Source organism: Passer domesticus, chromosome 10, assembly GCF_036417665.1.
Source record: "Passer domesticus isolate bPasDom1 chromosome 10, bPasDom1.hap1, whole genome shotgun sequence".
Lineage (NCBI taxonomy): Eukaryota > Metazoa > Chordata > Aves > Passeriformes > Passeridae > Passer > Passer domesticus.
Genome location: NC_087483.1, coordinates 20,512,602 through 20,540,529, shown reverse-complemented (window position 1 = coordinate 20,540,529; position 27,928 = coordinate 20,512,602). Strand labels below are relative to the sequence as shown.

Here is a 27,928-nt window from a genome sequence, read left to right as displayed (position 1 = left end):
ACTATTTAACTGAAGGAAACAAAAGTGGGATGTCTGTGAAATCAATAATTTAAAAATGATACCACATAAGAATTTCCTAACATCCGATTTTGATTCTGCAGAAGGAACTCTGCAATTGCCTGCACTGTTACACACCAGGAAATTGTGGAAATGGCACACTACGGAAAACCCAATCCACAGAGACTCACAGTGACTGTGCAAGGAACCACACATAGAGTAACTGCTTGACTATTTGCCTTTTTATCTTATTTCAGAGTGTATCAGTTCTCCACAAACCTGGAAAAGACAATACCTCTCCAAAGAGATAAGGAATGAATTAATTAGTTGGAACCATGTTATGCAAATTCCAGATACTCAAAGATTTTGTGGCTATGCAGCTCACATTCAGGTAAGCTTTTGCAGCTATTACATTTGTATGGATATTTATATGTTTCAATCATTTTTTTAAACTAGATATTTTTTAAAACTAGAACAGAAACCTAAAAACCTAGCATTTTACAGTCCTAACTCCCTTTTTACCAATACAAAAATCTGTAGAGATACTAAGTCAATCCTTCAGAAGTTAGAAGTCACCAAATCTTTGCATTCTTCCATTTCTCAGCATTTTAGCTTCAGAGCTATTAAAGAAGTTCATCTGTACCTCCAAAAGCTTTCCTTCTCCCTAATAATCTCTTTAAACAAATTAAAGTTATCCTCTAGTAGGAATTCAAGAAACTAGAGGCTATTATAACACCATTACATGTCACTACTGTTGCAGAAAGCCCAAGACAACCTTCCTTTATGATTGTGACCTACTGACACTTTTGTATTTTTACTGTGTTAGAAAAAAAAATGTTCCCCTCATCTTTTTGTCAGCTGGCACTGATATCCTTGGCCAGCACGATGGAACAAGAAGTGCTATATGATCCTGCTTTGCACACAGCCCTTCTCCACCCACTGCTGCACCTCCAGAGTGGCTTTATTTGAACGCTGAATCAGTCACTCACACAAACCTACAGAAGCCCATGGTCCAAATCTATTTCTTTTCCAAGAAAAATGTAACCCCATTAATCCTACTAAACACAATAGAAAAAGTTAAGTGCTGAACAGCACCAAACATTTTAATGGACACTAATACAACAGTACACACACATTTTGTCATAAAAGATCTTGCAGGTATAAGCATTTTCTATGATTGTCAGTCTGTGCAACTTACACCCCAGGAAAAAGGGATGGCACTTACCGAGTTGATCACCTTTCCATTCACTGTCACAAAGCTGCACACTCAGGATTACATTACCAGCAAGACCAACAAAACAGTTATATTTTAAAACATTTCAAATACATCCAAATTTGGCTAACGGGAACACAGAAAATCTTGGTGCTTGTTTCACTACCAGGAACAGGATTGACTCCACTTCCAAGTCATTAGTTGTAATGTACTGAGGGGCATAACAATTACAATCCTTACAATCAATCCTTCCCTTTCTGTGGGTATCTCCCCATCTCACACCTTGCAGCACTGTACCCTCCAATGCACGTGATCTCTGTTTAAAAAATCGGAACCATATTTGCATATTTTGGAATTCCATTGCATAAATTATTTTTGCAACCAAAAAAATGTAGAGGAAGAGCTACAAGTAGAGCCACCTTTCTTTTTGCACTAGTCAATGCACAGACAAGTAACAATGGATTACTTGAGCAGAGGGTTTTTTGCTTTTTATTAAGTTTATATCTCATTGACTTTGTGGGCTATTAAAGGTTGTTTAGTTCTAAAGGCTCAGTACTAAATAAAACCACAGAGGATGGAGTAAGAGTAAAGACCAGCACAAAAATCCCTCTCTCAATCAGTAACATTCAAAAGCAGTATTAACAGAAAATGTTTATTCTATTGTTTCAGTAAGCTAGGAAGTCTCAGAGTTCATAGGACTTGAAATATCTGGCAGACCCTCATGCAACATGACTTACAAAACTATTTGCCCTCATTCCTGATACACAGAAAATGGGCAAATGGCAAAGTGCTGGTAAACAGCCCTTTACCAGACACTTGATTTGCCTAAAGGCAAGGAATTCCAGAGGAAGAGAGCAGAAAGGCAGAGCAAAAGCTGGCACAGCCCAAGATGCTGTACCAGAGACTCAATTAGAGTCAACGGGGTGAAAGTCAGGATCCACTGGCCCCTAGGAATGTCAAAGGACAGATAAGAGCAGCGTCAAGATTGGACTACACACACTGAGCCAAAATTAACATCAGGGTTACTGGGGTGAGCAGTCATCAGTCCCAAGTTGTGCATGCAGCTGTCACAGGAATGACTGAAGGGCTTCTGATACTGCCCTGGGTTTGCATACAGTATTGTGCCTCTAAGCATAGTAAAAAAAAAATTTTAAAACCCCCCAAATTAAATAAAACCCTGAAAATAATTTAAAGTGTTTGTCATGCTTACTCTAAAATTTTAATGAGATTTTATACTGCAGACCATTATTTACCGTAAGCAGATTCAATTTACAAATGCTGCAGAACTGGAGACACAGTGCTTAGTAATAACTATATTAATTTACTTATGTGTTTGCACTTTATATTAAATGTATGCATACTTCTCCTGTTTTGGTTCTTTCTAAATGAATTTATAGCCTCCAAATATTAGCTGTAATAACATCAGCTTTCTCAAATGCAATTAAACAACTAAATTAAATTTGAAAAGATTATATCAAAAAAGTCTCTTTATAAATAAGGTCTGTAAAACTTCAGTTAGTTTTAAACTAATATTAATGTAATATCTTAACATTGCATTAAGTTGCAAATATTAAAAAAAAATTATATTTCCTCTGCCAAAACACCCAAAGAGGAAAAATACCTTTATCACTGAATTTACAGGAAAGACGTTAATTTGGAATTACTGTTTCTTAACAAATGGCTTGATTTGAAACATCACTTTCCTCTGAAGAAAATGCTTAAAACTAAGAAAAATAAGTAAATAGAGCATTTGAAGGCACATCCATCAGGAAAATCTGCAGAGTAATAGCAATACCTGTAGGAAGAGAGATTATCTTTACTGTGAGCAAAGTACAGCGAGATAACAGAGTTCTCAGACTTTCAGTTGTTTGTTCCACACACAGTACTCTAAAATGGTCAGATCCCACACCATCTTCCAAAAATATAATAATTGATGTCTCCAGATTGCACCCTGAAGATTAAGAACTTAACCAAGCCATGCACACAGCTGACTTGGTTTCAATCCAATTCCCTTCTCTGAATAAATTTCATTATTACTACTCTCATGGTTTTAAATTATGAACCTCATGTTAATTTCTCTTGCATTAGACAAAAACCCTTAACTGCAAAGGTTCCAACAGGGATATTCACATTGTACAAGATTCTCCATTCAAAGGGAAACAAAGGACTTAGATGTGCCAGTCTTATAAGGGAACAAAACTATGATTAATATAACACTGACTTATGCAAATACCATCTTACTTTTGTCCAAGTACTGCTACCAGGAAGAAAGAAAAAAATAGCCAGGACTTTCACACCCATCAATAATATTCAAGAGCAGTTCCCTTATAGCTACAATGAATTTCATAAGAAAAATTATACAGACTTTCTAAACATATTGGGAGAGTAATTATTTTTACTACCATTTATGATAAAAATGTAACATAAATAATATCTGGAAATACAGACCAGAACAAATTTATCGTAGATTTTAAAAAGATGATTTTTATTAAGCACAAACAGCTTTTAATACATTATCAATACAAATAGGAAAACATCTGTTTAATGAATTTGATATATCAAAGATCTGATGGGCAGGTTGCATACTGGCACAATAAAAATGATTTTTTTTTTTAAGTCTTTCAAATTAAAATTACAGGGTTACCACAGTCTACACTGCAGGTACTTTCCTCACAGTCTAAAATTACTACATCACCTGGGCATAGGGGAAGCAAAGAACTAGAGTTTCATAATATGGAACTTCTAACACTTTAATTAGCACCACTCAAAGCTTGCATCAGCTGTCTAACTAAGAAGCAGCTGACAGGTCAGGTAAAGCTTTACAGCAAATTTCAGTGCAAAGTTTACAGTTCCTTTTCATAAGATACTTGGAGTCTATGGTTTCATAGCATGTTAAATAATTATGGCTTGATAGATGTACAGTATTAAGATGCTGAGAACATTTACTTTGAAAAAAAGATGAGATTTGTAACAGCTGTGAAATGCATTTTAATATATTATACCAAATTCTGTAATATGCAAACAACATGCTGGATTACAAACTGAAGTCCTGTTATGAATTCATAGACAAGGTCAGTATTAGCTCTCTGGGGTAGTGGCTTCTGGTTGTCTCAGCTGCTGCTTTTTCAGGCTAACTAACTTCATCTTCTCCCTGATGTGTTCTGCTGCAGAAGCCATATCACTTGGGCTCCCAAAGTACTGCTCAGACCTAGAAAACACCAAAACCACAATAAATTATCAGTAGTAAGTCAGTACATGAATACACCTGTTAATTGGAGTAGAAAACACAAAGCAGATAAGAAAAATAGCCACTTTTTCCTCTTGTCATTTAAAAGCCACCTTTAAAAAGCTTTGGAGACTTATTGATGAAGTCTTAACAGCAAATTTTTATGAAATTTTTACAAATACTCAAGGAGCCTTTCATATCCAAAAGACACTCTCAACAGAAGTTTTAGGATGGTGAGACACTGCTGGTCTAGTGAAAGGCGTCCCTGCCCATTGCAGAGGGATTGGAACTGGATGATTTTTAATGTCCCTTCCAACCCAAACTATTCTGTCATTTGAACAGCAAGGCACTATTCTAGAAACACAACTGGATGCTTCCCAGCTCTCTCTTACCTCCCTTCTCTGGCTCTCTCCCAAGTCCATCTGACAATTTTGCATACTGTGATAATCTATGATACCTGTCTATACAAGAATTCTGAGTTTATAAAATTGCTGCATTATTAAAGGAGTCTTCACAGGTTAAGTCAACCACATGCTGTCAAATTATGCCATCTACCTCTCAAACTGAAAGGAATACATGCCTGTGTAATTCAAATACAAAAAAGAACAGCTGAAATATTAGGGAAAGCACTAACCACGCTGTCAGCAAAGAGAGGGTTTGAACAGAATATGTGTTTCAGAAGAACAGGTATTAAATCTTGTTACAAAGCAGAGAAGCTGTACCCTTTGGAAATGGCAGTAGGACAAAGGACTTTCAGACAGGCAAAACTGGACAGAAGTTATTCTGTGCAGGAATAGACTCAGTTGAGGAGGTAACTGGTCAGACTGGATAACTGCACATGGATCACAGCATTTCCTCATGAGCAGAAGCAGAAGCCACGAGCAGGACAGGGAACAATGACCTGAACTTCCAAAAAGGTACTGGCAGAAGTCTACAGAGGTGAACAGGCTGATGAAAACACCCCCAAGCATTTATGATATTTTGCATGTTCTTAAATCTCAAACTATTTCTAATAATGAACAAACTGTTTGCAAACTATTTGCTAAACACTCCAAAACCAGAATGCCAGGATGATGAGCAGGGGGTCCTGAGATACAGGACAACTACCATACCATTTTTGTGAAGGGAGATATGCAAAACTCAATTGAAATGCCAGAGGGGTCAAAAATAATGTTCAGGATTGAACAGCTGTTACTATTACCAGGTCACTAGAATCTGCTTTACAGAAGTAACACAAAAGTATTTCAACAAACACTTCTTGATCTGGTTTTGGGTCAGTTTTTTGTTTGTTTTGGGTTTTTTCCTACAGCTCTAAAATTCTCCACTACTTTCAGACACACTATTGAAAGCACTACTAATTCAGGCCTGAGCCCATCTTCATGATTAGCATTCTGTATTGAAGGATTTACACTGCAGAACGCATATGGCATTTTGGAAATAGGATAACAATAAATTTTCATGACCAGCTTCCTGCAACTGTGTTTTTTAGGTAGTCTTCAGGTAACCCTTAATGCAGTTGCCTGACGTTACTTCATAAGGTTTCAGCCTCTAATTCAATATACTTATTTCAGACCTTTTTCATTATGGTGTGGCATCCTACATACCACAGACTTGCTCCATAGCTTGGCTGTAACTCAGGTAGAAATTAGTTACAAGCTCAGCATAACAATAGATACCATTAAATACCGAGAACTGAGTTTCATTATGGCTGAGATTCCAAAGTCAATTCGCTTTTGTAGCTCAAGAGAACTACCAATTTAAAGTTAATATGAATAATTCTTGAGAAAAGTACTGTTTTGTTTAATGAATAAATAAAATATAAATTTATCTTTAATATAACGGCTTTGATAGATAGAACCGCAAATAAATAAATAGAAATCCTGTAATTCTCATCTGGTATCTTTTTTCAGGGAGAAGAGACTGGGACTGGTCATTCTTCTGTTATTTCTGCATACTGTGCTGGTGATAAGACTGCATAAAGCTAATAATCATTCAGTGTGAAAAAGTCACTACTTTAAAAAGGTAGTGCATTAATATTAATTATTTCCCATTTTTTCATAAAAAGCAGACAGGTCCTATTTCAAATTTTATAAAAACAACGTGCTCACTTTTCTATTTCAGCAGTAAGCCTTCAGGATTCTTCTGCATATGAGACTACTATACAACTTTACCAAAAGCATTATTCCAAAGGCATCAGAAACCATTTTACATACCCATCAGGATAAACTACAGGCACTGTTAGTCTGTCCAACAGTGATTTCCCAACTGCTTCAATTTCATCAAATTGATCCATTTCATAAAAAGCTTCAGGCTGCTCTGGACATTCCTGCAAAATCTGTTTAACAAAAGTAAGAAAATGCAGAATAAAGTACACACGGGATAGCATCCAGTTTTTTAAGTGCCATTAACTGTCAGAGTCAATGCTCTTTTGGCATTTCTGCTGACACATTCACATGAGATCAACCGACACATATAATTCAAGAAAAGAAAATATTGATTTAGAGGACAGTTCAGGCTACCAGTGTTTTATATTAGAACGTTTTACATTATTTCTGAGAGGGAATAAAAAGCAGTCTTCCTAGACAATATTCCTGTAACAAATATGAAATGCATAAAAATAGTGACTGACATCATTAAACATACAAGACAGTAATGTAAAGTGGAAACATCATGGTCAATGAAGACTCCTTACAACAGGTTTCAAAACTAAAATCCACATCTGGCATAGAACAGGTAGGACTAAAAAAATCTGAATGCAAGTCTTTCCAGATGGGATTGTAACCCAATACTAGTGCTCAGTACTCTATTTTCTTCCACTTCTCACTCTGCCACTTCTCACTTTTTTCCAAAGCAACATGGATATTAACAGTCTATTTTCCACACAGACTCATTAATATATGTCCAATAGTGAAAGAAGAATTAGGTTTTTGAACAAGAGCATTGTTTTGTCAGACATTAATTTACTTTTCTTTAAACTTAAGATTGCCTAAACCCAGCAATTAACTACTGCAATAATGAAAGAATGCTCATAATATGGATTGACGCATTCTACTCTTCTAGGAGTTTATAAACCACTGAAATTTGATTTGGTATCAGGTAAATCTGTGGAAGCATAGATGATCTATTTCTGCTTTCAAGAACCTCCACCAACTCCCAATGCCTGCAAATTCAAAGTATCTTCCACTAATACAAATAAGAAATGAATAAAACCAAGGAGCAAAAGAATCTGAATCCATGCTCTCTTTCAATGACAGAATGAATTTATTTTACCACGTGCAACATTTGTTTTTGTTTTTTTTTTTAGTTATATGCAATTTTACTATCAATATTTGAGATACATACTCTAAACTGATTTTTTAAAGCACCACTTCACAAAAAAAAGCAGCTGTGGACAAAAAAGGCCTCATGACCTACGTTAAAGGACATTGTCTCAAATTTAAGCATTTGAAAACTCTCAACATTTTCCCCTTCAGCAAGCTGGTACTGAATAGCAACCAATCCTCATCGCTTTTTTGCTGACTGCTCACACTCCACTGTGCCTCTTGCATCACTTGACTGGGCGCAGCAGTGAGACATTTGGTTATAGGAGTGTGAAAACCATACCAAGGCAGAGGTGTGTTCAGGAAGAAAGCACGTACAAACCCTGCCAGGTGCAAAATACAAGATGGAACAAGACAGCATGTGTGGAAACTAAAGTGGCAAGAGCTGCCCTCATTGACAGTTTGTGAGAAGGTCATCCCATCCAAAATCCATAGAGCTTAAAGGGCAACGCACCTTTTAACTCTCCAAAGAACTTAAAACACCTGATAACTTTGTATCATACCTTGCACAAAGAAGTGTTCCTGACTTTTAAGAATTATAGTCTAAAAGGCATAAAGAAATGCTTTATCATCAATATCAGAGTTCCCATTTGAAGAGTGCTGTTCTCCTTTTTGTTAAGTGGGCTCTATACCAATACAGGTGCATGAAAAATTATTACATTAAGTACTGAAGTAAATGGTTGGAAAAATATACATAACTTCTTTCTGCTGTTTCTAAAAAAATATTTAGAAAGAGTAAATGTACACACTGGCAACTTCATATTTCTTATATTTTGTTTGCCTGAACTCAGGTAAGAAATTTTTCTTCTTAATAAAATCCCACACTCACCTTTTCAGCAGTTGAATGAAATGCAACAGCTGTTTCCAGCCGGTGAACTCTTTCTTCAGAAGTCACTGTAAACTGTTTCCACACTCTGTTCAGTCTGGGAAGTGTGTCCCCTGAGGACCTTGAAGTGCATCGCAAGGACTGGCACAGGACCACTGTTGCCTGCAGTAGCTGTCTCCCATAATCGTAAGTACTCTAAAAATTGGAGGGGATGGGAGAGTAAGGGCATGTAAAACCCTGCACTTGGCCTGGCAATGAAATAGCATCTTAAAGCAACAAGAGCAGGCAAGTTTAGGGAAGCTCCACAATTCAGGTTCACAAAGTACATTGAACTAATCTGGTCTACTAGAAAATGCTGATAAAGTAAGAATAAAATTGTAATGACCAAACAGTGCTTTCACTCTTAAAAAAAAAAAATCCAATATCTGCTGCTGCCTAGCATTCATACTGGCAAAAGAGAGCTTCCCCAGAATTCTGAATAGCTGTTTGGATCTTCCAAGGGATACTTGACATCCACTGCTGAGAGAACTGTCTCCCTGACTCCACTGGTACCATGTCTATGGTCAGCCAGCATCCAGGTGCCCTGAGGCACATCACTGCAACAGCAAATGACCCGCCCGTCATCATCAACTCTTATTTATCAAAAGAGGAAATTCCAGTGCAACAGGCAGAATTAGAAAACATCACATCTGTTAATTAACAAGTCCAAATTAGACATTCCAAAAAGCAGTAAAAAACTTACAAAACATCTGACCAGGTGCTTTGGCCTAGCTTGTCAAAAGTAATTTTAAAGACTGTTTGAGATATATCTTCAAAAGCCAATGAACTTTGGTTGTTTGTGTTGCTTATGTGAAGGTTAACTAAGGTAGTGACCTGCAGCATTGTTGCTCTTGATGGAACTGCCACATCTCATTAGGCCCATCAGCAACTTCAGCAATCAATTTCTTCACTCAGGCATTGAGGCAAACCAGTAAGACCAGTGACAGCTGTTCAATGACTGTCCATACAGATATTGATTCTGTTTAGGAGAGGATGTGAAACTGCAAAACCCCATATTGCTAAAAAAAAACAAAACACATTTCACCTGTGCAACATCAACAAATTTTCGATGTTTCTCCAGTAAAACTTTTGTTTCTTGAGCATCATCTCCCAGTCGGATATGTGTCTTCAGCAGAGCATCCAACAGTTCACTTAACCATTCTACTGCCTTCAAAACAAGCCAAAGGAATAAAAACTAATACATTAAAAAGAAATTAAACCAGAAGAGTGACGTTACTTCAGTACTAGCATATACTTTTGATACAGAAAAAATCAAATGAGCGGTAACAAGCTGGTAGATCATGTATTCAATCCCCAAATATACTATTTGCAGACTTTGCTATAGCCTTTATTTTCACTTAACATATCCCCTAAATAAAACTACATTTGAACGTCGCAAAAAAAGTACTGTAAAACTACCAGCCCCCATAAATTAACCCAGTGGACTACAAAGATCAGAATGATGAAATTCTGGAGGTATTTCCATACCTGAGCAGCATCTTCTTCACATTTAAATAGCTGCACCATCTGAAGCATCTTCAGTCGCCGCACATCCACCATATCCTCACACCTGAAACAGCAGCACAAAAAGATTCATCAACACATGTACAGCAGACACAAAATACTGACATTGACAGCAATGTTTTCAAGTCAGAAACGTTAAGATACCAGCACTCATGAAAAGATGATCAAAGCTGCTAATCATGGCCAAAATACCTCATGCTGCAGACATCAATAAGAAACTTGCAATAAGTAGAACTGAGCACTCCAAGTCACCAAAATCATGATCCTCAAGATTCCTGATATGGCTAAGCTGGAGACAGTAACACCAGAGACCACTACAAGGTCTTGCAGCAGCATCCCAGGTTCCTTACCTTGCTGCACTGGTAAGCTCTGCAAAACAGAGGCTTATGTGGCTAAAACAGACTTTATCCTACTAAAATTCAGATGAAAGTGGGCTTCAACCTGACATAATTCTGAACTGTATTGTTTGTTGGGGGCAGAGTTTTCTCAGTGAATACAATGAGGCTGTTCAAAAGATAATACATTTTTCCATTTTTAGCTGACTACAGATGGTAATATCTGAACCTTTATATGATTATGTCCTTTGCTTTACTTGTCAGGAAGCATTTCAAAATCTAATTGATGTAAAAACTAACTCTAATTATCTTGCTCTGAGTTGAGCAGAGTTTGCAGTTCTTTCTCCAGAATTCCAATAAAAGTGTTGAAAGTCCATTTAACAGAATGCTTTCCACTTCAATTTCAGAGCCTACTAAGTAGACAGCAAGACTCACGCTCCTGTTCAGTGCAAATGGAATTACTAATGTCAACAACAGTTGGCTTTATAAGCAAATGCAAAAGACTGTGTGCATGATCTTTCCCAAACTGGTTACAAACATAAGGTCTTCCAAAGAACAGTTTGTTAGCATGCTGTGTTTTGTTACATGTCCTGCAATGCTTACAGAAAGGACATCATCTGCTCTAATAATGCAGGAAAACAGTTTATAGGTTCCAAAATCATAAATAAAGCAGCAAAATGCCCCTAAAATAAACATTACAACGCAACATATCTTGTAAATAACAAGAAAGATTCAACAGAACTTGGGAAAAAAAATGTCACAAAAAATACTATTGCATGCTACTGGGAGATAGTTAGTCCTTTTCCTTTTTTGTCTCTAATCCAGGCTAAATGACCTTGTTTAATCATTCACAATCTGAAAGCTGCTTCATACCTTTGTCTGGAAATATTATTGATGTTTTAGTCCTCTGACTTCCCACAATTCTGTAACCCTTCTGAGAATACAGACCAGAATTGTGTAACACAAACAGAAACGGACTACCAATCTATACAGTTACACAATGACATTCTTCTTTCAGTTTTTTATTCCTTTATTAATAATTCTTGGCATTCTACTTGCTTTTTCCTGTGTGTTTGAACACTAAAGCAATTTCTGCAAGTTTTCCAATGTTTATCTCTCAATTCACAGCTGATTCAGAGTCCATTACTGTGTATACAAAGTCTTCCCTTCTCCCACGTACATCTCTTTTCTCAGTATGGAATTCCAACTGCCATTTTACTGCACAGTGACATGTCCTCTGTAGATTTTTGCAGCTGGCCCTCTAAACACAAGTATTGCTTAAATTAATAGGATTCAGAGGGCAGACGTAAAACAGTATTTTCTCTAAGCACTACCAAAACACACAGCTCCTTACACTAAGCCCTCTAACAAAACAATTTAAGGACAGTGGGATTAATTTGTAAAATGGGCAATTTGATGCTCACTAGACCTTGCTGTGGCCTAGAGGCACCTCTTTGCTCAGCTAATGCCCTTGAACACCAGGCCCTCTCCATGGACAGTACTGCAATGTCTCAGGGCTTCCAGCAGTATTACTGGCAATAGCATCTAATTCTTTCACACTGTTGAGTAGAAAAAAAAAAAGGCAGTACTACAGAAAATCCAGTACTACTACATCTTTAATTACAAATAATCACATTTTAGAGGGAGAGGATGATAGCAAAATCCATCCTTCTTATAAATTCAACTCCCTCCAACATTTTTCATCATCCACTACTCTATATGATTTTCCAAAACTCAAATCCCATGTCCTAGGGTGACTGCATGGTCCTGTATCTCATCATCTGCTCTTTTGAAATCTGTAATCTGTGCCTCCATTTTGCACCCTGCCCTCTCCAACACTACCTCATTTGTCTTCCTATCTTCAGGAATGAAATATCACACTCAAAGGACAGAACTTGTGATAAAGAGGATAAACAAGGCTGTTTAATACATCATTTTACACCCATCACTGCTACTGTAATTATGTTCTACTCCCATCTCAAACTGCTAACATATAAAAGACACCTCTTGCATATTTTCATAACTCCATATAAAAGGAATGTATAATATTTGAGCATTTACAAGCACAGGAAAAGCATTCAAGTACTCCAACCAGTACCAAAATATAAAAGGTGCTTGTTTTTAGGAATACACTACAACAGATGAGTCAGGGAAGTTTCTGTCCCATTCAAATATACTACAAATACAATTTACAGTTGTAATACTTCCCTTAACTGTACATGAAACAAAATGGGCTCTTTACAACAAACTAAATTGTATAAGAAGTGGCTTGTTAACACACAAAAATCTTAATTACTCGAATTGTTGTTCTTACCTTTGTTTTCTTAGCTGCATATCTTCCATCACTCCTTGGATATGGTCCACATTTTCTTTGTTTTCAATGGTCACATCTTTCCCATAGGCCCACGACGCCTGATTAGATATCTGATCAAGAAGACTTTGACCTTTCTCACGCAAGCCTTGCAAGCCTAAGTCTAATAAGAGAAAGGAAAAAGAAAGATCAGTGATCACTCAGAATTTTGGTGGTTTTTTTCCTCAATGGAGAGAGAAAATGCAACAGAATTATACAGAAAAGAAGACTGGAACCTGGAAAATGACAAGGACATTATGATGTACTTCACTGTCCTTTCCAACTCCCATTTGTCTATATTAACAAAGAACTAAGGCTTTGCTATTTTATGACCTAGCAGATAATAAGAAAAGGAACAGAAGTTGACAGCCTGTCAGCTTTTCAGCATTTACATAGCTAATTAGTGTCTTTCATCCACACAGCTATGTAATTCCTAAAATATTTATCACTGCTAAGCAGTTGTAGCCTAAGTGTTCTTCCACTGCTGGCAGAAGTTAGTACTTTATAACAGATCTGATATGGCTGATACAATTTTCTACACTGAAATTTGTAAACCCTTGGTTTTACATGTAATACCCCTGGTATTACATCTCTTATTTGGCAGCTCTGCTATCTGTTTTCCTGAAGGAAAATCTCACTTATGCATCAAACTGTTTTATTCCAATCATACCTACTTCTACCATAAATTATTCTTCTTTGCAGCTCTTTCTCCCACAACTTAATGAACAAGCTGATCACTGTAGACCCCTTCAAACTGAAATAATTCCATATGCTTGACAGTGTAACAACCTTCTGTGTGCCATTTATTAACACATACATTCAAAGTTACTGCAAAACACCCAGTACAAGCATTCTAAACTGAGTGGATAAAACCTTAATCATCAAGGCATCAGTTCTGGAGACAAAAAGATCATCTAAACACTATAATCCTAAGTCACTAAAGAAGATTAATGGGGGAAAGAAGTTTGTTTACAGATGAAATGCATGATAATGGCATATAACAAATATATATATTAGGTGTAAAACATTTAAAAGATAACAGCTCCAGATCACTTCCCCAGACAAAACTACCACACAGCAGATGGCATAAGCCAGCCCAAAGTAGCTCAGCAGAACATTAAATAGTGAGGAATCAGAAGTCATAAGATCTTTTCTCCCTGCTATTTTGGTGATTTTTTAAAAAGGCATTACTCTTTCTTCCCTCTGTGATGCACTCATTAGAATGTGTGTGTCTGAAATGAAGAAATATCTTACTTACCAACACTTTTCAATTTCTCTTCCAGTAGTTTCAATGTTTGTTGAATTGATGCTCCATCTGCTGGTGCTACATCCACACACAACATTCCTAGTAAACCATCCAATTGTTGAGACAACTAAAATGTAAGAACATAAATGCTGGTATTTAAAAAGAAGTTTGAGCTTCAGATGGTTGGGTCTACAATCTTCTAAATGTTTGGAAATTTGTCATTTTCAAATTTCTCTTTGCAGCTACAGGAAATGAAAGTCAAGATGAAAGATAAATGACTCATCTGCCTCATAGAAATCCAAGGGCACACATCCCTAAATGGTGGGAGAGTAGAAGCCAAGATTCTGCTTGGTTTTTCAGAAAAATACAGGATACAAACATGACGTTTTACAAAAAAGAAACTACAAAAAGTACAACAAATTTCAGTTAAATTAACACATGTCTCTAATTTAAAAAAGAGGGGTGAAAAGTAGTTTCAACTAGTAACCTTTTTATTTCAAATAGTACTGAAATGTAAGACATATTAAAAAGTACTTCCCTCCCAAAACAAGGGGGAGCCAATTTTCTCAGTGTTTCAATTACAGTAAATGACGACTTACATAATTTTCCAAGTGACATTATATTTCCCCTCATCTCCCTGAATATTTTTCCAATGTATTCAACATTTACAATACTAAGGCACTAATTTATTGACACTGCCTTAAAAAATTAAAAAGAAACACTTACATCCTGGGCAACACTGTGGAATTCAAGTGCTGCTTGTAATAGGTTCTGCCTGAATTCCAGCTGACTGGCCTGCCTGTAACACACATCACTCAGCTGTTGCTGCAATGCTTTCAATTCCACAAGGTCCTCCTCATCCCCTGCATTTAGAAGGGCTGCTATCTGCTGATTAAGCTCAACATAAACAGCAAACCACTCCTAGAAACACAAGAAGATGAAACATTAAAAATGCCAAATACAATTCTATTTCTCTTAAATGGTATACATCCAACTGCAGGCTAATAAATAATCAGATTGAAAAAGGAGGTTATTACAGATTGCACTATCTCGCAGAGAAGGAAAAAATATTCCTGATTTCAAATCAACTCTCAATGAAGTGCTTAGTAGATGTTAATACACACATTGTAGAATAAAAAATTTAGTGCAGAAAGATGGGAATAATTCAATGCAGGGCTCCTAGTCCCAGCACAAACTTCCACCAAAAAAAGGAATTTCACCATCTTAAAACAAATTCCTAATGCTTACATGTCTGTACTGGTTCTACTGAAACAAACAATCATTTTTGCCAAGTGATCAGCTATTATAAAAAGCTGTTCACAAGTTTTACTTTCAGTGACATGATTGAAACTAGCAATAATTTCCTTAAAATATTTAGAAAAAATACTGCTGTTGACAAACTGGAAGTAATCTCTATCTTCTGAACAAAAGAGAGTCCAGGCACAAAAACTTCAAAATGATCCTTGTTACTTAATAAGGAAAGCTTTATACTATTTAATTCAAAATGTACAGATTTGTTTTTCACATGGCTTGATTACTGAATACATACATAAGATTTAGATATGTTGTCCTGTTAGTATATTTGCAGAGGAAAATAGTTCAAATATTTAACAATTTGGTGAGATTTAAAAACAGCTTGACACATCCAGATCACATTCACCTCTTGCATGACTGAGATGCCTGTAAAGTAAAATGTGTTTGCTCAACAGCTCTAATTTTGACCTTGAAGTGTCCTATGCATTTCTGTGGAACAGCACCACCTATTGGCCTACAATATTTGATTTAATTTGTATTCTTGTCTTGCTCCTATTGGGATGTTTAGAATTTTGTAAATTATGTCTTCAGCTTTTGCATCATTTATTTACAAATCATGCAAAACGGAGTATAAATATCCATATTGTGATTTTTTTTTCTTTTTTCCCAGAGCTGCCTCTACCATGTGTTCACAGAAAAAAAAGAATATGAAAAGAGCAAGGAGGGGAACAAAGATAAAGCAATGAAAAACTTAAATTAGCAATCAGCCAAAAATTTAAGAGCAGAATAAATTTCTCATCTGTCCCAAAAGGAGCAACTATGATGACACAATATGAAAAAAATCTTGCATTGTGACATGTGTACTATGGATACACAGATTCAGCACAATCAGTTCCCAAAAACAGCTCTTCGACACTGAACATACAAATCCATCTAAATGTGACATATAAACTATAATATGAGAAGTAAAAAAAAAGAAAAAAGTTTAGGGATTTTGTGTTTTGGTGGGGTTTTTTTTTTTTAGTTTTTATTTTAGGCATTAAAGTAAGTAAGAGTTGCAGCAATTTATTTTGATCAAGCTCTCAGTAAAATTAAGATACCAGCAAAACCAGGTATAAAAGTGTGTTTCTCATATTTTTCATGGGAGAACTTAGGCACAGTTTTATGTGACAGCTCAAACCCATGGAGCAAGGACCTGCGCAAAAAAAACCAAACCAGTTCCAGTGCATTGCTCATGAATAAAACTATCAAAAAATTACCCCCCACCTCAAAATGCAACCACCCTCTCCCCACAAAAAAAACAAACAAAAACGCATCCTGTGGAAATTATTTTTGTCACTTCAGAATAAATTGAAGTAAAAAAGTATCTTCAAAACAAATCAAATGTTTTTGCAAGACTCTTCAAAATACTACAATCAACATTAAACAGAAGGTGATGAAAGAAAGCAAGCATACAAACTGTCAATTCAATTATTAGGAGAGAAGAACCAGGAAAACAATGAAAGAGGAAGCATACACTAAAAATCAAAGGAAAAGTCTAAGCACATTTTTCTAGTGCTGTTGACAAAAGATGGTTTTAATCTCTGAAGAGGCATCCAAATGTAAGGCAGGACAGTGGTCTTCCAATTACTTTTTGATATAAAATATTTCTGACTTATTTCTACAATCACCTGCCAGCACCTGAGAACCAAGCTGTGTTCCATGCTGTCAGTGCTTCAGCACACTGTAGGGCAGCCTGCAAACTTCAGTGGGATTTCAATGATTTCAAGGACTGCATTTAGCCCCAGCTAAAACACAGTTCTCTGTTACAGATATCCAAGTGAAAACTAAGTAGGTGCAGTCTTGTTTTCTCTTTTTGGTTTGAAATACCAATGTAATTAAAAGACAGTAAAATTTATTTTTGTCAATGATAGGTAGTCTAGGGTGTTTGTGGGTTTTTTTTTTCCTTTCAAATTAGGATTCCAACTGCATGACGTTTTACCCTTCAGAAGGTACTGATTTCCACAATGCTTGAAGAGTTTGAAGCAATGACAAGTTAGGAAAAGTGGACAGAATTGCCGGTGTCTATATCAAGGAAAGTCAGAAAAGGTGAACAGCACTGCGAGCAAAACTCCCTTTGGCAGCACTGAATATTCATAATGTAATTATAGTTAATCATCTGATGGAAAGATAAAATTCTACTGAAGCTTAGGAAGTATTCAAATTTAGAAGCAAAGGTATCAAGTTAGTGTAGTTACAAAATAGCATCCTCATGATTTCATTATGAACATAAAGTATATCTAAGGTCTTGATCAATGAAAGTCTTAAGCCAGTTTCAGCTACTGCTAAGTGTAGTCTAATAGAGATAAAAACATTAAGTTATGCACCTGATAAGTGCAGGACTTGTCAGATATTTTGGCAGAGAGGAGAAAGTAAATTTATTCCTTCTACTCTATGTGAAAATTTAAGAACTACTGTAACACACTAAACCCAAGACAAATCACAGATAGAAATCTGCATTTTTCTACAATGGAAAAAAATTAATATGCAAATATATATAATATGACCATATTAGTTCTATAACTGCTCGGGTAATTTCCTCTGTAACTCAGAGCATCATGCACTATGCAAAACTCCCAGACAGTCATAACCAAAATACATTGCTCATAACTAACTGTACTTAGAATTATTTTGATACTTTAAAAGGGTATGGGAAATCTCACACTGTGCTGACTCTCAATCTCTTCATGCTTCTGTTGCAAAGCTTGTGAAGCTCTAATGGAATCTCCTATTCCCCACTGGGTTCTTAGCTGCTCTGATCCAGGTCCTTCAAGCCAATTGACAACCTGTCAGAAAGATAAAGATGATAAAAACAAAGTAGCAAATCAATTATACAAAAACTGGTATGAGCAGAATTTTGCAACACAAGCAGAAATTTTAAAAAGCATGTTTATGAAGAAAACAGATCTTTTCAGCTCTGTAAAAATCTTGTTGTTGAATCCATTCACATCCTCCAAAGTTTTAAGTAGAAACTACTTTTCATTAACCTTAGCCTGTCAGCTCCATGAAAACAGGTGGCAGCTATGCCAAGATTTTTCAAGTAGAGAATTATAATTTCATATTTCTTGTCAATGAAAGAGCTCAAAACACAGATAATGGACCTCTTGTGTTCAAACCACAAATTTATTTGCCGAAGTGATTACAATGCACAGCTGTATTCAGCCTCACACCTGAGAGCTTTCTCCTTTTTTTGCTGAATAAACAGTCAAGTATAGGATACATACTTGTTTCAAAATTAAACTTACACACCAACTTGCTCTATTCAAATAACAGAAACCTGTTACTAAGTTTTTGAGGCCACACCTAATGGAATTTGTCTTTACAGGGTCACAGCAACACAACTTTGGACTACAGTATTGGATTTCTTTTATTGTTATTTTGAAACTATTTTTTTTAATGTAAATATTACACAAAGCAAAGCAAAATGTCTCAGATTTTGGTTTCTTTACACGAATCTGAATTATCAGATGATATATAAGGGAAAGTTTCCTGATAAATTTTTAAATAACTGGGAAACCGAGATTGCTGCAATGAAACCAAGTGCAGAAGTCACCTACTACTGCAGTCCTGAAGTAAGGAAATGCAGGAATACCTCTAGATTCTGAACCTTAGTAAAAAGGCATAGGAAGGCAGTTTCCTGTCTTTAATGTTAGTTTTGTTTAAACATCAATCACAAAACAGCTTCACACAGATTTGCAGGAAACATAATACAATACACAATGTAACCCCACAACCATGAAGACAAATGAAACAGGGACTAATTGGACCATTTTCCTAGTGCTGCCAGACTGCCCTGCAACAGCAATCAAGAACAATCATCATTACAGAAGGCTACTCAACTCACTCCATCTCTGAGTCAGTACATATCTGCCTTCCCACTGCCCTTTTTTGCCCCATGCCAAAGCACTGTTTCTGAGCATATATTCACTGTTCCAAAAGCATTCTCAGTCTTCCTTGCTTTTACCATTTCTAGGACAAATTAAGACTCTACAGTTGCAGGTTCTTTTTGTTTAAAGAGAAACTTCCTGTTGTGCTCAGCACCTCTGCACAGCTGTTATGGGTTAAATATGGAACTGACCTAGAAGTGAAGGGACCCAGATGTCCCCCTCTAAGGTCAGAGTGGCCTGGAAAACTTAGACATGGAAATGACAGTTCTCATGCAAGTCTGAAACAGTGGACAAAGCTACTGCTTAGCAGTTGCCCTGTCTGGCCAAGACCACCTCCCCATTACAAGTTTCCAGCAACTACTGCATTGACTCTGCAACTGCTCAGGCCAGCACATGGCTGTTCCTGTGACAGATGCCTAAACTGAGGAGGGAAGAGTTATTGGTGACATGCAGAAAAACGCGATGTAATTTTCATAAAATAAACTTTAAAATCATTAATGACAAGACTACTGCAAGAGGTCACAATTATTTTTGTGAATGTTAGAAAAATAGTAATTAACACCTCTGCCTAAGGAAGGACAAAGCCAGAGTTTATCCTAGCCTACAGAGTTACAATAATAAGCAGCATTTAGAAAAACTGCTTCTTACAAAGCATCTGGTGATCACTGCAGCCTTTACATTACAAAATGAAAGACAAAAGAGAGGGAAACAAAACCATGAAGCAGAAGCAAAAGGGGCAATTCAAAAGAGAGGGTAGGATACTGAAAGCATAAGGGAGAGAATTGGTTTTGGATTAAGAGGGCTTTGAGATAGCAGTAAGAACTAAGCACACCACAGTAAGGAGAAGTAGCAAATAGTGAAATTGAAACAGGAACACAAAAGCAATCCAGGACTGGTTAGCAATATAAGATGGTATACAAATAATGAAATATGAATATAACTGTAAAGGAAGCTAGCAGAAAATCAAAACACACCAAAAAAAACCAACCCAGCAACATAAGGGGAAAAACACCCACTCTAATTAAAGTACTGCAAGTACTGTTATATGGCAACTTCTGTTTATTCTGTCAAAATAAATTCCATGGCATTTTTCCTCTTTTGGCTTCCTTCTGTACATCATTAGCTTCCTACTTTTAGCCTTTAACTCTTCCTATTAGCCTAATTTTCTACTGTAAACCCAAAGGAAATGAAATAATTTCCCAGATTTAGTCAGTTTTTCTCAAATATTTCTATGCCATTTAGAAAGCTTTTAAACACACTGAAAAAAAAGCTGATTCATTTGGCAAAAGAGCATAACACATTCTTCCTGTGCACTGAAACTCAGTTCACTTGCCAGGTAACATCTGTAGTGAACACACAGCAAACAAGTAACCATTTCTACTACAAATATTTCAAAATGAGGCTGAATAATGGTAAACTATTCCACTTAAATGCATTAACAATGTCAGTTTGCCAAAGTACAATAAAAACCACGTCTTATTCAACCACTGAAACTTAAACACAGAAAAAACCCATCACCTGATTATACCCACAGCTGTGCTGATATGCTCTATATAGGATTATATGAATCTCTCATATTTTTAATACTTCCAACTCAATATATCAACAAATGACATATGGTTTTTAGGGTTTTTTTTACAGTAATCTAGTTACCATAGAAATCAAAATTACCTCCTCAGTAGATTTATATTTTCAATGCTAGACAGCTCAAAATTGATTAGTTTTTATTTTTACCCATATCTACAATGCTGTAAAGTGCAAGTTACTTGACATGCACTCCCTCATGCTTTAGAAATGCCAATGTTGAAAGGTTAAAAGCAATTATCTATTCAATTTTCTGCTTATTCAAACTATACAGAATCTTAAAAATACACATATCTAATTTCAAGTGATAAACACAAGAAGAATAAATTAATTCCATTACCTTGATTTTCTCTACTGAGACTCTGCTGTGAAAATGTTAAAAGTGCTAATTACATGGCTGTTTCCAAAGGACTAAGCCAGTTCACCATGACCTTTAACATGCAATTGATTAGGAAGTTTATATTCATTCTTGTCAGGATGTTCCAGAAATACAGACAGTTTAAGCACTTGAGCTTAGGTTAAACCACCAAGCATCAGACAAATAAAGGAATAAATAGTAGCTTATCTTCAGCAACAGGAACTTTAAATGATGTGGGCAGGGGAAGGTTTTCAACTCTCAAGCAAAGCTGATGCTCAGTCAAGGTGTTCCTCTCTTTGCCAGCAGGGCAGGCATTTGCACCTCCAAAAATGCAGCCATGCACTGCCACAGTGCACAGCAAAGGGAGAGCCCCAAGGCAAGAGAGCACGTTTATAGCAAGCTCTACATATCAGAATAGCCTTTGGAAAGTCACTGTGACAGCCACAATGTAAAGCACTGTGTGAAACCAGCACACTGACATTTGTGAAGTGACAGGAGGCATGAAGGTCTCCTCTCTGACTTTCACAAAAATCAGTCTGGGACTTGAGCTCAAAACTCCACCTCACCGCATCGAAGGAGAGCTCCAAGCTTACCTGCATTACCTTCTGCTGAATCTCCTCTAGCTGTGTGCGCTTGCTTCGCTGCCTACAAACCTCCTGGTAGCGGGTGTACTGCTCTCTGAGGGAGTCCAACAGCTTCATGACCTGCGGCTGGGCCAGCAGCTCATCGTCCATCGGAGACCAGGAGACGCCTCCGTCGGAACCATTGAACCGCCGCTGCTGTAACTCAGAGAGCAACTCGTGACCTTCAGGAATACACAGAATGATGTGGTTATTCTAGATTCAAAGACATAACCCATAAAAAATAGCAGTAAGATTGCCTGTTTTTAAACCATCAGCAGTGCATTTCTGCAGCTAAATGATCTTTCATCCATTGGGCACATTTAATGATACAATTTCATGCAGAGCTTTGGTTGCAGTTTGTGGGGCTGGATCTATCAGTCATAAAACAGAAGAAAAGAAATGTGGTATATAAAGGAGATACTGTGACTAACATTCAAATTGACAATAGCATTGATTAATGTAAGGAAAATTGAAAGTACAATCCTGAGTCTGAAACAACTTTCAAGTATTCTGATTCACTTCAAAAATGGTGAGTAGCATCCAAAGTATTTCTCTCAAACAATTCATGTTCATATATTGAATGAATGCTCTGGAGGCACTAAACATCTGACTATATAATTTCTGTTGTCTTTCAGGATTTTTATAGAAAGTACAACTCCTTCACAGAGAGTGTGAAGCTGAATAATAACTATAATAAATGTTTTCAGTATTCTGTTCTCACCTGTCTTGCCCTTTGTGCTCTTAAGCATCAATGTACACACTCTCTAGAATGTAGTGACTTTCATATACACAAAAATAGTATGTTTTGACTATTTAATCTTTTGCTTAAAGTGTTTGAAGAATGTTATTGTTGTGTTAAAGTTCTCAGTATGTAAACACAACACTACAGGTAAATCCAGACCATTGATTTGTTCCTCAAAGGCTCAGTGAAACAGTTAAAATAACACAGCGTTGGGTCACTGAAGAGATGTTAGTGTGAAAGGGAAACTACCAGTTGGAAATCATTAGTTCTGCAGGTCTTAATCACAACAGTTCACCAGAATAAAAAACCTACTACTTGAGTAATAGTAATACTTCAAGGAAAAGGCAGAAACAAAAGACTAAATTCAACTGCTATAACTGAGACATTCAAAATGCCAAGGGCACTTTGAAGATTGCAGCAAACAACTTTAAATTACTCTGCATATATTACTATGAAATGGAAATGTCTCAAGAACTCAAATACATTTTGCTGTACTATAGCACAAACATCTTGAATTTCATCTTTTATAACACTCCAGAGATAGGCACAGACAGCTGCAGAGCAAACAGACTTAGGCTTTTACAAGTTTGTTCTATTGGGGTAATTTTGAAATTTTATTGTATTGTTTCAGCAGCAAAGGATCACAATTTTTCCAGGTAAAACCATCTTTTCGAACTAAGTTCTTATCAAATTCTATTAACCACAGACCCATATATATGGATTTCAAGCTTGTGAAAAGAACAGTACCTGTAGTTATGAAAGACAAAAGTCTTTTATCTAAACTCTCTGTTCACAACTGTCCTTAGGAGATAAGAATTTAATTGGGGAGAGTTTACTCTCTTTTTCTCAGCCTTTCAGTACAGTGACTCTAACAGAGAAAGGCTGACTCTAAAAACTCCCATGATTTAGCCACAGAATATGCTGAATTGGAAAGGAGCCATAAGGACCATCCAGTCCCATGGAAGCTATGAAACTTCGAAAAAAAATTCATTACCAGAATTAAGAATACAGAGAATGCATATAAGCTAATGGGCTAAGAAGCCATCTGCTTACACAAAATTGAAGTGTTGTTTTGTCCAAATATCTTTACTATTAGACAAGGATACACAATTAGGCTAAAACCTAGTGACACTGTCTACAGACACTTCAAAGACCAGAGTAAGAAAGAATTGTTTCACATTTTTACTCAAACCAGTATAATCCCACATCTAGATAAGCTGAATTTTTACATAGAGGGCACATAAAGCCAGTGTGATAAGAATTTCATGTGATCCACACATTAGTTTATAGGAGGCTACAAGGTAAAAATTCTAAGCACTCAGACTCTGATCACCACCTAACACTATGCATTACTTATTCCATAAAGACACAAATTAAAAAAAAAAATCCAGTCCAAATCAATAGACCATTATACTTCATTGTAAATAGGAAATTCACCCTAAACCAAACACATTCAAGAATTCCAAATCATTTAATGCTGAATGGAGAGCCGAAGAAGCTTCACTTTTCTGACAGATGATCATCTCAGAACTACACTGATGCAAATTGTCAGAATTGTGCAGCAAAATTATTTCTGTATGGTAACCATTTAATAGCTACTGAGATGAATCCATTCTATAAGGCAAATATATTGACATCAGCAAGAAACAAAGCATTCCCAAAGTTATGGTAATATTGGAAAGATGTTAGTGGGATTATAGAAAAAGTATTTAAAAAGACATGTTTGGAGTTCTTCCATTTCTTAACATCACTTTTTTTAACCCAAAGATTACAGCAGTCAAGAAGCTTGTTACATTGTGAAGATGGCTAAGATAACAACTGTGCCCTCTGTCCTTCCACTTGGGTCCTAAAATGAACTGTGTCACTTTACTGACCAACATTCAAATTTTTAAACTTACTATACCTGTCTGCAATACCGTCTCAGGATCAACTGATGGAAGGAAGTTCAAATCTATTGATCTTGGAAAAAAAAAAAGAAAAAATTAAAATTTGTATTACAGTAGCACTAAAAACTTCAGCTAAAACTGGAACTACCTAAGAGTCTTAAAAGACTAGAGTTTTTTCTCAGTTAGTGAAGTCCTCACTTTTTCAACTCATTAAATTGAAACACCAGTGGAGGTGCATGTAATCAGTCGAATGAGCATCCATCTACACACACACTCACATACTTTTCAGTCTACATTATAAAGGTTTAGAATTTCTTTACACATTTCAAGGTATTTAAGGAGTATCATTTTTCCAGTATTTTTCTGAAATTCAAATGAAATTTTATAGTCCAAAAGCACTGATTTCAAAAAGTGAATAACATACCTCTCTCTCTCTTGTTGAGTTCCTTTATCACTTCCATTGTTAATTAGAGCAAGCTCATCCAACAAAGATGTTGATTCTTTAGTGAACTTTTCAAATACCTAAATAAGAGGAGGGTTTTAATTAAAGGAATAATTTTAGCTAGCTGAAGGCATCACTGCAAATTTATTCAGTAGTTCCATTAGTATACTTCAGTCTCTATATGGTGTAATTATTTCCCAGCCTTGCGATGGTAGGGAGAAAACAACAGAAAACAGTTTTGTTCATAAAACCCTTAAGAGCATTGAGATTCTTTAGGGAGATAGTAAATATTACACTGACTATAATGAATACTGAAAAAAATCAAGATATCTGCAAAACCTGTAAGATCTTTGGGATATATTTATCTGCATCTTAATTTAAGCCTTTAATAATGCCAGAGAATCAAGGCATGTTGCACAACTACTGGCCAGCTTACTTTGAATGATTAAAATAATTTTGTAAAGATTCCAGCTTCTACTCACTATTAAAATGGACCATATTGTAATGAATAAAATAAAAGAAAAATGTATTGTATTATATCATATAGAAAGATTACATAGAATAAAATACCCTCATCAGTTTCATTGAACTCAGGGGCTTCTGATCTCAGATAACACCTGTACAGTCAAGACACTGTGCAGTGTTCAGACAATTCCTCCGTAATGACTTCTGAGGGTTGGTTTTGCTTTAACAGAGCTGAGAATGACTGGGTGCCTTACATGACATGCACAGTAACTTTCAGGTATTTTTGCTGTTATTAAATTATTAATCAATAGCTTGCCAATGAACTTTCCTTAACTTATCTAGGACGACTTAAAATTTCAGAAGAAAGCAGGTGCAGTTGCAACACACCTGGAGATCCCAACCTGAGATCCTAGATGGAGACACACATTTTCAGAACAGATTACACAGGAAGGGAACATGCTGTGCCAATGAAGATTTAATATTGTTTTGAAAATTCTATTTAAATAACTGAAAAGCAAGTACCAATGAAGAAAAGATTAAGAACATTCTGGAGAGCTATGCACACCAACAGTTGCTTAAAAAATTTGTGCTGATTACATTTGTGTTGATTAATAATTAAAGAGAGTAGTTGCTCCTGGACATTTACTGCTTCTTGGTCTGCTGAGGGAACTGCATTGACAGAGGTTTTGGTGTAGGACAGGTTAAAACCACAGGAACCAAGAACTAAGAGAACCCAGGAGGATCTGCAGAGTCCAGATGTTTTCTCCTTGTTTTGGTCTTCTCCTACAGCAGCCAATTTCCCTTTATAGCAACTATACCATAGACTCAGGCTCTTCTAGAGTTAGTGCTACTAAAAGAGCTTCATTAAGGAAATGGTTGCACAACAAATTGATGGCATTAGCTTCATCATCCCTTGAGTAAAGGCAGTATTACTTATCACAAGACTATTCATGTAAATGAACTGCACAACTACACATGTGACCATTTCTTACATGCTTTGCAGCTCCTACACAAATAAGAATTTCAGGGTTCAAGAAAGAGACATAAAAAACCCCCAAACCCCAAAACACAGATAACTAACCAGCCTCTTATTCAACCAATCCATGTGATCATAGGTGAGAGTTCCTCCAAAATCTTCTGTTAGTTGGCACGGTTCTATATATCGTGTCAGCTTGTTAGCAGATACTAAAATAACCTGCAACAATAAAAGAGGTCACTTGTAGGTAATGTTCATACTTTCCTTAAGTATCTGAGAAATGTGCCTAGAGATACAGAGCAGATCTTTCTGTGAGTCATTTTAGTGCTAAATGTTTAAATGAAATCTGGCTGTTTGCAATTAATGTGGGCCTCAACCAGACAGGTAATTCTGACATGCAGTGTATGCCTCATGCATAATCCTATAAATGCATCATCTCTAACACCTTGCCTATTTACAGTGGGAAAAACCAATGTGCTCCCTGGATATCCTTTTTCCTGCTGGGAGCTGATGTTTTGTGATTAAGTCATATACCACACCATTTATTTCAAATGAATATAGTAGAAGGCTATCATACTGCAAAGCACTCGGTATTTTTATCACTCTCCAGCAATACTTTCAGTCCCAGAGGTGAGTTTGTGCCATAAAAGTTAAGTGCCTGCATTTACTGTGCAAATATGCCCAGCAAAAGTTGGATCAATCATACTCTTTCCATGAGTAGTCCAAAATTCAAATCTTGGTATGCTTAAAAGCCCGAGTTGTTCACCCAGGAAACAAATCTAGTTCATCAGCTACATCAGGGCATACGGGAAAACATAGGTCCACTGCTAGGTGGAAAACTGAATTCTTGCCTTCATTTCTGCATTCTAGAAGCTCCTGAATGAGCCTTATTCATATAAGCCTAAACCAAAAGTTGGCAGCACAGCTTGCTTTGATGAATGATACACTATGCCTGGAATAGCTCCTGTGGAAAAAAACCAAAGACAACCACTCTACTGAAGCAGGCATATTGGGAATATATAACCAGAAACAAAAGAAAAAAGAAAAGAAAATTTCCATAACCCATCAAATCATCCACATACTCTTGCAGGGCACAAGACTATGTGGAAAGAGCTAACTAGAAAGAGACTTCTATTCCAGTTCCATTTCCCTGCAGATACTGAAACTACAGAATTCAGAGTAGCTCCAAACAAATGGTCTATTATTGCAGAGGAAAACCTTTCAGCAACATCCAAATATACACTATTGTCCTGTACTCTTAATGGTACATAGCTGCTGTAAATGGAATTGGCTAGTAGTTTCTTTAGGTAATGCCAGTAACCAGCCCAAACCCCAGAGGATTCGACATCCAAGAAAGAAAAAAATAAGCCTTTGTTCTTGCTTCTTTTGGCACACGTAATAGTTTAGGTAATTTTTAACATTCATCTCTGAGTTCATTAAAATAAAGAAAACTAATTTTGGTATGGACATTCTGGTATAGGAACTAAAGCAAACAGGCCAGCTGCTTCTCATTACTGCAATAGAAGTTCTGAAAAGACCCAAATAGCATGGCAAAATAGATGGACTGCATTGAGACCACTTGAGATTTTTTTAACT

The 27,928-nt window shown here is 36.3% G+C and overlaps 1 protein-coding gene across 7 annotated transcripts in view; it reads right to left on the bottom strand.

The window, feature by feature from the left end:
• Positions 1-3,674: 3,674 nt before the first annotated feature.
• The window catches only part of SESTD1 (SEC14 and spectrin domain containing 1), a 50,518-nt gene continuing 26,264 nt past the window's right edge, over positions 3,675-27,928 (bottom strand). For 6 of the 7 annotated variants that reach the window (XM_064434306.1, XM_064434308.1, XM_064434310.1 and 3 more), the window contains 13 exons: positions 26,438-26,551; positions 24,874-24,971; positions 24,467-24,522; positions 21,792-22,003; positions 18,033-18,155; positions 14,803-14,997; positions 14,089-14,203; positions 12,795-12,954; positions 10,110-10,191; positions 9,667-9,789; positions 8,586-8,777; positions 6,650-6,771; positions 3,675-4,418 (listed from right to left, as the gene is read on the bottom strand). In XM_064434306.1, coding sequence (XP_064290376.1) covers positions 4,289-4,418; positions 6,650-6,771; positions 8,586-8,777; positions 9,667-9,789; positions 10,110-10,191; positions 12,795-12,954; positions 14,089-14,203; positions 14,803-14,997; positions 18,033-18,155; positions 21,792-22,003; positions 24,467-24,522; positions 24,874-24,971; positions 26,438-26,551 — 1,722 coding nt within the window. In that variant the 3' untranslated portion in view covers positions 3,675-4,288. The remainder of the gene's footprint in view (positions 4,419-6,649; positions 6,772-8,585; positions 8,778-9,666; positions 9,790-10,109; positions 10,192-12,794; positions 12,955-14,088; positions 14,204-14,802; positions 14,998-18,032; positions 18,156-21,791; positions 22,004-24,466; positions 24,523-24,873; positions 24,972-26,437; positions 26,552-27,928) is intronic. The other variant, XM_064434311.1, reaches the window with a different exon arrangement.